This window comes from Haliaeetus leucocephalus, unplaced genomic scaffold (assembly GCF_000737465.1).
Source record: "Haliaeetus leucocephalus isolate CR32 unplaced genomic scaffold, Haliaeetus_leucocephalus-4.0 Scaffold190, whole genome shotgun sequence".
NCBI classification, from domain to species: Eukaryota; Metazoa; Chordata; class Aves; order Accipitriformes; family Accipitridae; genus Haliaeetus; species Haliaeetus leucocephalus.
In genome coordinates this window covers 1,036,545-1,046,951 of record NW_010972626.1, presented here as the reverse complement: position 1 = coordinate 1,046,951, position 10,407 = coordinate 1,036,545, and the positions used below count along the sequence as shown (strand labels likewise).

The 10,407-nt window shown below is 57.0% G+C and overlaps 1 protein-coding gene across 2 annotated transcripts in view; it reads right to left on the bottom strand.

Moving 5' to 3' along the window:
• The window catches only part of WRAP73 (WD repeat containing, antisense to TP73), a 16,968-nt gene extending 15,643 nt beyond the window's left edge, over positions 1 to 1,325 (bottom strand). For both annotated transcript variants that reach the window (XM_010565374.1, XM_010565375.1), the window contains exons 1-2: positions 1,194 to 1,325; positions 382 to 534 (exon numbers count right to left, since the gene is read on the bottom strand). In XM_010565374.1, coding sequence (XP_010563676.1) covers positions 382 to 534; positions 1,194 to 1,262 — 222 coding nt within the window. In that variant the 5' untranslated portion in view covers positions 1,263 to 1,325. The remainder of the gene's footprint in view (positions 1 to 381; positions 535 to 1,193) is intronic.
• Positions 1,326 to 10,407: the final 9,082 nt, after the last annotated feature.

Below are 10,407 nucleotides of genomic sequence, written 5' to 3'. Positions count from 1 at the left end.
TGGGGGGGGGGGGCGAGGGGGGCTGGGACAAATATTCTGAACATCCAGCACTTAAAAAAAAGTTTTAGTCCATTTAGCAAGTTTGCATGTATTTATTTTCTACTGAACTAAGAAACTGTAAGATAATTTATGGCTTTGATTTGCTTTGATAAATATTTTCATTCCAAATTTGGTTTGTTTTTTTTTTTCCTCCAAACTAAGACGTTTGTCCTGGTTTTAAAAATAATGGCATGCTGGGTTATCCTTAAACCATGTGTTATCGATAACAATGTCGGTTACTTTAGCAAAAGCATTGAACTAGTGCTTGCCGTTAAGAAGCTCTCACGCACACCCCACACAACCCCCAGTAGGAAACACACCCCGTCCTGCTTTTGTCCTTACCTGAACAATCCCACGCTTGTACATGGCACATAATATGAACAGAGAATCAGACGACCATTCTATATACTGGATCTGATCCAGGCAAGTGTACAGCTGGAGGATCTGGAGGGTATTCACGTCCCGAACCACCAAACGGTACTGCACGCACGAAGCCTGAACAAGAACAAGACCAAAGCTGAGCTGGCGCACCAACACCGGGCTCGAAGCACGAGTTGCAGGGTGCCGTGGCAGGACGCCGCGCTGCTGCTCTCCCGACGCGCTTTAGACAAAACGAGGATTTTTGCTTTCAGAGGCTTGGCGTGCGCCGTGCCCTACTGCAAACTACAGTAAAAACGGTTAAACCAGGAGGAAAGGGGGGTTACGTTAACAGAAGGAGTCCTCGCTCATTCCAGCGCTGCTGGTTGACTAATCCCACTCTTAAAAAGAATTATTCTTCCTCTCGTAACTATTATTTACTCAACTTTAGCCAGGCCTCTGCTCCAAAGACACCCCCCCCCCCGACTAAAAGCCTCTTCGCCAGCAAGCCGCCCCACACCCGCCGTTCGGTTTTTCCAGGACCACCGGCCCGACCGCCGCTTCTTCAAGGCCCGGCCGCCCCGGGGGGGTTCCTGGGGGCCCCGGGCTGGCTCCGCCGGCCGCTGCCGCGGTGGAGGAGAAGGAGGAGGAGAAGGGGGAGCCGTTGCCGGTCCCTCGCCCGGCCCCAGCCGCGGGGCCCCGCTTCACCTGACGGTCTCCTCAGGCGGACGGGCGGGAACGGCCCCGGTTACGCACGACACCCCCCCCGCCCCGGGCGGCACCGGCCTAGCACTCACCAGGCACTTGCCGTCCGGGGAGAACCTGCCGAGCAGGCCGGAGAGCTTAAAGAGCTCCGAGAAGTTCATGGCGGAGCGGGGGACCCGGGAGAAGAGCGGCCGCGCCGCCGTTTCAAACCCGCCCGCTCCGCCCGCCGCCCCGCCCCTCGCCCGGGGGGCGGAAGCGGGCGGAAAGGGCGGGAGCGGGTTGGCCGGGGTGGCCAATCGGAGCTGGGGAGGGCCGGGGGCGGGGCGCCGCCCCGCGGCATGCCGGGAGCTGTAGTCCCCGGGGCCGGGCTGTGCGCGCCGTGCGGCGGCGGGAAGCGGGCGGGAAGCCGCCCCGTGAAAGTAATTGTTATGCAAATGAGCCCTTTAACGAGAGGCGGTGTGGCCAGATGGCCCTTCCACAGCCTGCCTCCCCCGCCGCCCGGCTCCTCCCCGTGGTCGGCGAGCCCCCCCCTCTTCCCCTAACGTGGGGACTTTCCGCGGGCAGCGTCCCGCGCCCGCGCTAATTACCGCCCCAGGCTAATTACCGCCCCAGGCTAATTACCCCCAGCAACGGGAGAGCAGCCGGGGAGTCCGGCAAGGCTCCCTAGCTAGGACAGAGGGACTGCAAATTGCAGTAGAACCACAGCGGTGAACAGGATGCCACTTGGGGTAGACTAAGTAATAATAAATAATAATAAAGTTTGGGGAGGAGAAGGAGCCAAGGGTCGCCAGTTGAGGGGAGCAGCCCGGCTGACCCCTGCCAGGGCACGTATTCCTTTGGGAAACAGCCCCCTGCCACTACCGTGATGGGGAGGTCTGTGTCCTAAAACCGGTCGGGTCCTTTGGGCACCGCAGGGCTCCGTGTCCCTTCCCCGCTGACGGCCCCCCCCCAGTAGCAGCGGGGGTACGCAGGCCTTCCTCCTTCGGTCCTGCAAACCCATGCCCCCCCGCATTTGTGGGTGGGCAGCGAGCCCGGCTCCCATGCCCAGCCAGAGCGGTGCTCCGGGTGGGAGCCCACCTCCTTGTCCCGGGAATGCAATCACCGTCATTTGAAAAATAAACCTCGGGATCAGAGCAAACGCTCAAGGCCTGTTTTCAGTATGGGTTAGGTATTTCGGCCCCCAAAACTGGTTACAGCGGCTCCGATGTGCTTAGGGGCTGGCAAATGCATCTGTTTTCTGGCCCTGCCCATAACGAAGGGACAGAACGTGACAGCTGCTCCCCTGTCACCATCTGCCCCGGAAAGCGAAGAGCGGGTGCCGGCAGGCAGAGCCGGGCTGTTGGTCTCCGAATGGAGAGGCTTAAAAGCACAGCCGATGATTTAGCAGCAATGAACACCGCTCGCCGTTCCCCCCAAGTCCCCATGCGCAGGCTAAAGGGCAAGCGACCAGCAAAACGGTAGCTTTTGAACACGGGTGTCAGTAAGAAGGTGTATTAGTGAGTCCACACAACACAGATAATCAGTCTCATGGCTGATGGTTTTTAACCAGAAATATTCCATCTTCATCCGCTGCCACTCTACATGTGTCTCGGCAAGCCATTCTTCCCACAGGGGGGGAGCAGCGGGGTGAAACGCTGGCCCTTGCTGGTCCCCCGGGCAGGCTGCCGCAGTCCTCCAAGCCCCCAAGAGGGACGAGCTGGTCATTTTGACCAAGGCGAGCACAAAACCAACTCAGCCCATCAGCCTGGTCGGAAGAAGAGCCTCCTTCAGTGTGGCGGTCCCCGCTGGGTCTCCTTACCCGCTCCATCATAATTAACCCCCAGCAGCCGCCCCGGGGGGCAGCACTGGTGGGTGGTTGCCGCTGCCGGAGCCCCGAGAGCCAGCTTGCCCCCGAGTCACTTTGGCAGTGGTGACCAGCTTAATTCCCCGGCACGCTTGGCTGAGCATTCCCCACCCCCTTGCAACTGCCTCCTATTCCAGGAAGGAGCGCACAAGCTTTTGCCTCACTTTTCACATAGCTTTCAACAGCTCCAATGTCATTGCCTAGGCGACCGGGACGCTACTTGATTGTAGTGCAGTAAATAACATAGATCCTCAATCCCAGGCCGCTCCTGTCCGCGGGAGACCTCCGGGGGAACTCGAAACGCTTGGGGAGCCAGAGCAGGTAGGAGGAAAAAAAACGACAAAAGGAAACCCCTTGCTCTTTGTGTGTGTGAGTTACTCAGCACGACCCTCTCTCGAGTGCTCGATAACGCAGCTGGAAGATGATTTGTGGCCGCTTTGCTTTGTAGGCTAGTTACACGATATTAAAGCGTCTTGGAAAGTTTGCTCCCAAGTGCCTTAGATCCGGAGGTAAAGCACTTGCGGAGGAAAAACCGGCCAAGCCTTGAATGGGAAAAGCAGAGGTGGGGCTGGGTACCGGCAGGATGCTGAGGCTGGCTGCCCGCCGCCGGGTCCTGAGGCAGGGCTGGCGCTCGGGCTGCCAGGGAGGGAGGGAGAGTTGGCTGGTTTAGCCTCCTGCCCTCACGAGCTGCCTATCGACGACTCTATCTGTCGGAGAGCGTTTCTGTCGAACCTGCCTGCTACCTGGAAAGAAAAGTGTTAGTAAGCTGCTGGACCCCAAGGAGGGCTCCTGAGATCCGAGTGTGCTGCAGGAAAGCTCGCTGGCTGTCCATCGCTTTTACAAGGCTCGTTTCGCAGGTGTGAATTTAATAATCTGGGACAAATGAGCAATAGCACAGGGTAGCGTTGGCACTTGGGGATCCGTCAGCATTTTGCAAATATTATTTGCTGCGGGCTGGATGAGCCTGATGGTTCTCGTTGCGCAGAGGCGGGGAGGAGAGACGGTCCAGGGGCCGGTTCACAAGCTGTCAAGCAATACGCAGCAGCTCGGTGTGAGAGTTGGAAATGGCTCTCAGCAGTCTTCCTCTCTCAGGATGGGCCAAGAGTCTTTAGGAATTAGGAATAGCCCTGTTACACAGGTTTTGTGCATTTATCTCCCTTTAAGCTGGCTGCAAAATGCTGTCACGTTTCATTCTGGGCTGTTAGAGCGGCAGGATAGCGGCAAATACGTTATTCCCAGGTGAAATAGCGACAGACATGTCTAAGTGCCTAAAGCTGAGGCTTAAAGTTAATGGTGAGATCAAAGATGCTCCTTTGAGAGAGCGCAGAAACTCATCTGCCAGGCATCACTCTCAGCAAGGCTTCAGCCCCTCATTACGCTCACGGTACCCTTCCCTTTCCTTACATTAATGAAAGAAGGAAGTTGAATTTATAATAATTCAAACAATATATTCAGACTGTGGTCAAAACACCAACCATGGGCTGAACGAAGCATGGTTGAATATATGCAAGTTCATCCGCTCTGCTTCTCCAGAGAGCTGTTCTCCCGCCTCAGGAGGGCTGTAGTGGACCTCGGTGTGTGCTTTTCATCCTCCTTGTGTCCCTGGGGCTGGGGGGAAAACAGCTGCTTCAGCGGAGCGGGGGCTGACATGGCCTTTCGGATACAGCCAAAGTCACGGCAGTGGGGAAAAGACTGCTTTCCATACCAACCCTTTGGAAAGCACTTCGGTGGCAATTCACAGGGAAGGTACGTGGACAGAAGGAACCAGCCCCCGGAGCGACCCAGCCTGCTCCCGCAGCCCCAGCAGGGGTGGCAGCCGAGCCCCAACGCAAGCGAAGGTGGTGGATCACCTCTTCGCAGGCTTTGTCTCCGTACTCCTGGCCTTTTTTTTCCCCCCGAGTGGAGTTTCCCTGCAATGCCCTGACTAGCAACAGAGGGAAGCAGCAATCCAGCGAACGGCAGAGCTGGCTTGGGGAAGCACGCGGAGAGCAGCTCTCCCAAGTGAGAACAGGCAAATCCTGCCAGCAGCCTCGGCGCCCAGCACCAAACCCCTGGTTTGCACGTTTCAGTCTTTCTTCCTCTAGAAGCCTGCAATAAATCCTTTCTTCCTCTAGAAGCCTGCAATAAATCCGGCGCACGTCCTGCCGCGCCAAGCATCCCCCATCGCCTCCCTGCTGCGTCGAGGCAGAAGGGACGGCGGTCCCCTTGCCGCACCCGTCCCTGGGCAAAGAGATCTTCAGTTTAATAAGCAGGTTTGGGTCTCTGGAGGTGTTCAATCCTCCTGGTGGAGGTTTGGCTAGAGAACGCTTTCTGGTGGAAGTCGGGGTGATACCTGAGGTGTTCCTTTTGGTGGTGGGAAGCTGGTGACATCAGGGAGCTGACACAGTTACAGCGGAGGCGAAATAGCCTCCGAACCGACGCGGGGGGCTGGAAGCGGCAGAGGAGCCAAACCTGGGCTGTGGCCGATCTTGAGCTCTGCCACTGCTGACGTGTTTAGCCCCAGGTTAGTCACCTCCCAGTGCCATTTACATAGCCTGTAGGCACTGGGAAGGTAATTACATCCAAGCAGTTTAGGAATGCTTCTCTAGCAATGTGGAATTAGTCTCTACGGCTCTTCTTAGTTCACCTCGAATTTCGCTGTGCCACAGGGCCTCCACTGCTTCTGATGGGGTGTCTTTTCCTTCTGCTGGACCTCACCGTCAGAGTGCTTTCCCAACTTCCCTGAACGTGAATGCCTCCCCCACTCATTGCATAAGGGGACTCTGAATAGCACCTCCTTTTAGAGTAAAGTACACTGTCGTCAGTACCGCTGCTGACCTTGGGGAACACTATTTGCAAAGTCTTTCGTGATTCTTGATGGTCTTAGATGCCCGGCTGTCGTTCTTGCTGCAGAGATGCTTTCCCAAGATGTGCAGTGATCACTGCAGCAGGGATGTGCATTAACAACGCCGACAGCCCGAGCTTCCCTTTGTACCGTGGAGTTTAAAGCTCAAAGGTGAGGAAGATACTGTCCTGGCTTTGCAAACACCGGTTGTGCTTTGAAAGAGAAAGGGAACTTCCAAAACGCCCTTAAAATATTCAGGTTTTTTTCCTTTTGAAGACGAGTGCAGCCACGTGGTTAGAGCTGGTGTCACCCATCATGACCACGCAGCCGGGGCGGTGCGGAGGTGCTTTCTCTGCTGAAGGGAAAGGCCTGGCTCCTTCCTGAAGCTGCCGCTGCCCTGGGCCAGGGAAAGCAGCATGGAAGCAGGGTAAGGCCACCAGCAGTCGCCTGCCTCAGCTCTAGGCTTTTCCTTTTCTCAAAGCTGCCCCCGTAGGTCCTTTTCGTTTCTCTGCGTGTCACACGTGGGACGAGGAGGGATGGGAGGACACCAGACTCTCACTGCTAGCTATTCCGCCATGAGACCCGTGGGGAACGAGCCCTCCTCCGCTCTACCGAACCCTCCTGGAAGAGCGTCCGTGGATGCCGTCTCTCGCGGATGGTGCGGAAAGCGGGGCATACTGCCCTGCTTTTGTTTTAACGCCCGGCCCCTGCAGCTACCCGCTCCCCAGCTGACTCAGGGGGGCCCCGGCAACCCCGAGCTCCACTCTGTTAGAAAGCCGCTACCCTCGTGCTTGGCGGCTCAAGCCCCAAAAGCAGGAAGTTTTCAGGCTTTCACTATTAGATGTCAGTACCGAGTTGAAACGAGATGCTAACACTGGCGTGGGTAAAAGGCGTAGCCAGATGGTGCCTGGGGCACGTCCGTGTCAGCCAGGGCAGGGAAGAGGTCCCACCGCTTCCAGGGAGCGGGTTAGCGAGGAGGAGGAGGACGACAGCACGGCGGGGTTGCCAGCAGAGGAAGGCAGCGTGGGGCTCAAGATGGCTCCGCAAAATCTGCCGCTCCGGCAGCTGGGGCCGGAGAGGTGCTGGGCACAAAGGGAGAGCTGAGGTACACTGTGTGCTTCCTTCCGCACTTGAAAGAGGCCACGAGATGTTGTCCAGGGGCAAGAGGAACAGACCGGACTAAGGATGGCTCTGGTTATGCCTATGCAGTCGCCTTCGGAAGGCTTTGGCTGAAAAACTGGCTTTCCCCCAGACTTCCCGTACATGGTCCTGGGTAAAGGGTGTGCTTTCTCCCAGTAACGCTTCCCCATCTGCAAAGCAGAGGCAACATTCCTGCCTTGTGTGGCTTGGGGGGGCATAATAGTCCATTCAATAATGTTTGCAAGCTGCTTAGACATGGGAAGGTCATTTTAACGTCTGAACAAATAAGATGTAGCATATCTGCATCATGGCTTCTCCGTAAACTTGGACTACGCATCTGGGTGTCTTTCCTGTCTTTATGCCTTTCCAGATTTGCGGGCATTTGCAGCTAGAGCTTCCTGAGAAAAATATGTTAGCCTGTTGAAAAACCATGTTCCCAGTCTAAAAGCTGCCCCGTGCCTAAAATGGATGAACCAGGATCGGGGCTGAAGGGCTACATCAAAACAGGCAGACTTATTTTGAAGCGGTTTAAGTGGCCGCTGGCTATGGGGGATGCCTGAGCTCCTGCCAGTGCTCAGAGCTCTGCAGTCCCACCTCCCTGGCACACCTTGCTCGGAGCTGGCGGCAGCCGAGCATATCTCATATACCAGCCTACAGGGTACCACCCGCGGCCTGAATTTGTGGCGCTGCTGTGATTCAGAGAGAGGAACGTCTCTCCCGTATTCCCCAGATCCGCGGAGTAGGATTTCCTCACCCCTCGGCTGGTGCCGACCCCGGAGCAGCCAGGCACACGGGCTGCTCTCAGGGGAGCAGGGACCACACCGTGCAGGCCAGCAGCCCGGACTGGGGCTGCAGCAAGGCTGCCTTCGCTCCGATTCTTGCTGCAAGGGGTTTTTTTGCCACCTAGCTTGGGGTTTCGGTTTGTTTCGGAGAGCCGATACTCAGAATTTTGGTATTGCTGCGTCTAACCGGCGAGTCTAAACCCTTTGCTGAATGAAGTTGGTCCAAAGTGATTACTAAGAACAGTTGTGCAAAGCCTCCCCAGGGCTGGGGGAGCTGTTCGTAGCCACGCTGAAGCACAGCGTAAATATCTGAAACGGGAGCCTTGAGCCACGGGATCGGTGCTTAGCAGAAATGGGCTGACAACCCAACACCTTGCCACTTTGGCCCTTCCCAAAACACCTACATATTTGTAAGAATGCTGGCCTGCGATGGCATCACCAGAAATGCCAGCCCCTACGGGAAAGCCTGGCGGTTTTATTTTGTTATCTGCAGTCCTGGTCTGCAGCGAAGGAGTTGCCAGTCGCCTCCTGTCCTGTGCAAGCTGTCTTTCGGGGCAGCAGACTCCAGGGCAGGCTAAGCTTGGGTCACCCACGCCGTTCCTTGCCTGCAGCCCGCTGCGGGGATGGGGGGCATCGCCTCCCCACGATGGGCCCTTTGGGGCTCCGGTCCCTGCCGCGCCGCTGGGAGCAAGGTGGGAAACTCCCGCCCTTCGCCAGCCGCTTTGCTGATGTGAGATGACACTCCAGCAATGCTAACGTTGCTGTTTTTCTTTGCCTCTAGAGTGATTTATCCTTTGTCAGACTCCCCCTCTGCGAAGATGTCTCAATCATCTCCAGCTGATGAAGGCACGACGTTTGAGCACCTCTGGAGCACGCTGTAAGTGGTGGTTGATCATTTGCCTTGAGGTGTATTCTGAGGCAGAAGTGGCCCTTTGTTCTGTAATCTGCATTAGCACGTATCATTGCTGTGGCCCGAAGGGAGGCAAGTTTCTTTTGCCTGCTCCAGTTTTCACGTAATCCATTTCCCACATTGAGAATTTTGCTCCCAGACTCCAATCGCTCGCCTCAGACCATTTCTCTCGCCAAACGCCTTTGCCCTTGCGACACTAGGTGGTTCCAAGGCTGTGGAGTGTGCAAACGCTGGAAGCAGAGCCCCACAAACCTTGTTTCCAGGTATCGGACGCTGTTTCTGCGTTTCCGACGTGCACGGTACACGCAAAGGCTGCGGAGCGCGGCGCGGCGCTCCCACAGCACGGCTGCCCCCGTGCACCTCAGAGGTCAGCATCGGGGCACGCTTCCTCTCGCTCGAGGAAGCGAAGGTGTTTGGGGACCAGAAATGCCGCAGCAGCAGCTGGGAAGGGGAGACTGAGTCATTCTCGTGCCGAGGAGAGCCACTGGCCTCATCCTCCGTGCCCTGCCTGCTGCAGCACCCTGGGACCCCTGCCCGCATCCCCGTGGGCACATCAGGGCTGCTCACGCGGCCGAGTACCGGCACAGCTGGCCGGTTTCCCTGAACCGTGGCCCTTAGAGCCTGGCGTTGTTACGTGAGACCCTCTGTCCCACGTACGGGGAGGGCCGCATGGAGACGGTGCCTTTCGGCTGGGACCCTTGCCCGGGGTGGGCAGGGGATGCTGGGACCAAGCCTGGGAGGATGCGCTCTTACTTGGCGGTTGCCACTCATGAGGTCGTGAGGCTTGGTGGCTGCCTAATTAAAATGGGTATTTTCTAAAATTAAACATCTTCCGGTCACACCAAGACTTTTGCAAGTCTTCTGGCCTTTGAGCCTCACGCTCTAATCAAGCAAGGAGGAAGGTCTGTGCTTCACTCCATCCTCTTTCTTCCTTGGTATCCTCTCACTTAAAACACATCCTGAGGTGACAGATATGCTAGAGCAGCTGGTGGGGTGAAAATCGTCCCACCTCTGCTTGCCTTACCCACCAGGCAAAGTCTGCTCTGCCATGTGAAAATCAAAGCAGAGGGTGGAGGGAGAAGTTGAGAAGGGGACAAGGTTCAAGGGAATCGCACGTTGCTGGGCGGTGGTGGTGCGGGCTGCGATGGAGAGCCGGGAGGCTGACTGCCTGCCGTCACCTTTTCCACAGGGAGCCAGACAGCACCTACTTCGACCTCCCTCCATCCAACCACACAGGCAGCAATGAGGTCTCCAACCGCACAGAGGTCACGATGGACGTCTTCCAGATGAGAAGCATGAATGACTCGGTCATGGTGAGTGTGCTCAGACTGCACCAGCGGGAGCCCCATCAGACACAAACTTGGTTTCCCCGTAGCGGGTTGGGGGCTCTGGGGTGGGCAGTGGGATGCTTGCTGGTTCATAAACCGACCACAAACACTACGGGTGCAGCGCTGCTGTCATTTGTGCAGGGTCTGATAACCTGTAACTGATGACTGCAGTGCAGGATTGCAGCTGGATGGTACAGCGGTCAGTAAAAGAGTGGCTCCTTATTAACAGATAACATCGCTGCACGCAGCCGCAGGGGCTCTGTGCTGCAACGGCGGCGGAGCTGGAGCACCCCGGCAGGAGGAGAGTGTCGTTCGCTCCGGTATAAACGTGCTGGCTAGTCAAAGCCGTTTGTAAGCTGCTGACGAGGCAGAGCTGCTGGAGGGGCACGTCGCGCTCCCAGTGCCCAGCTCTGCTCCCACCCGGTCTCTGAGGGTCCGTGCCATCGCCCTTCCCTCCAAGAAGCTGGTGTGCCTGTGTC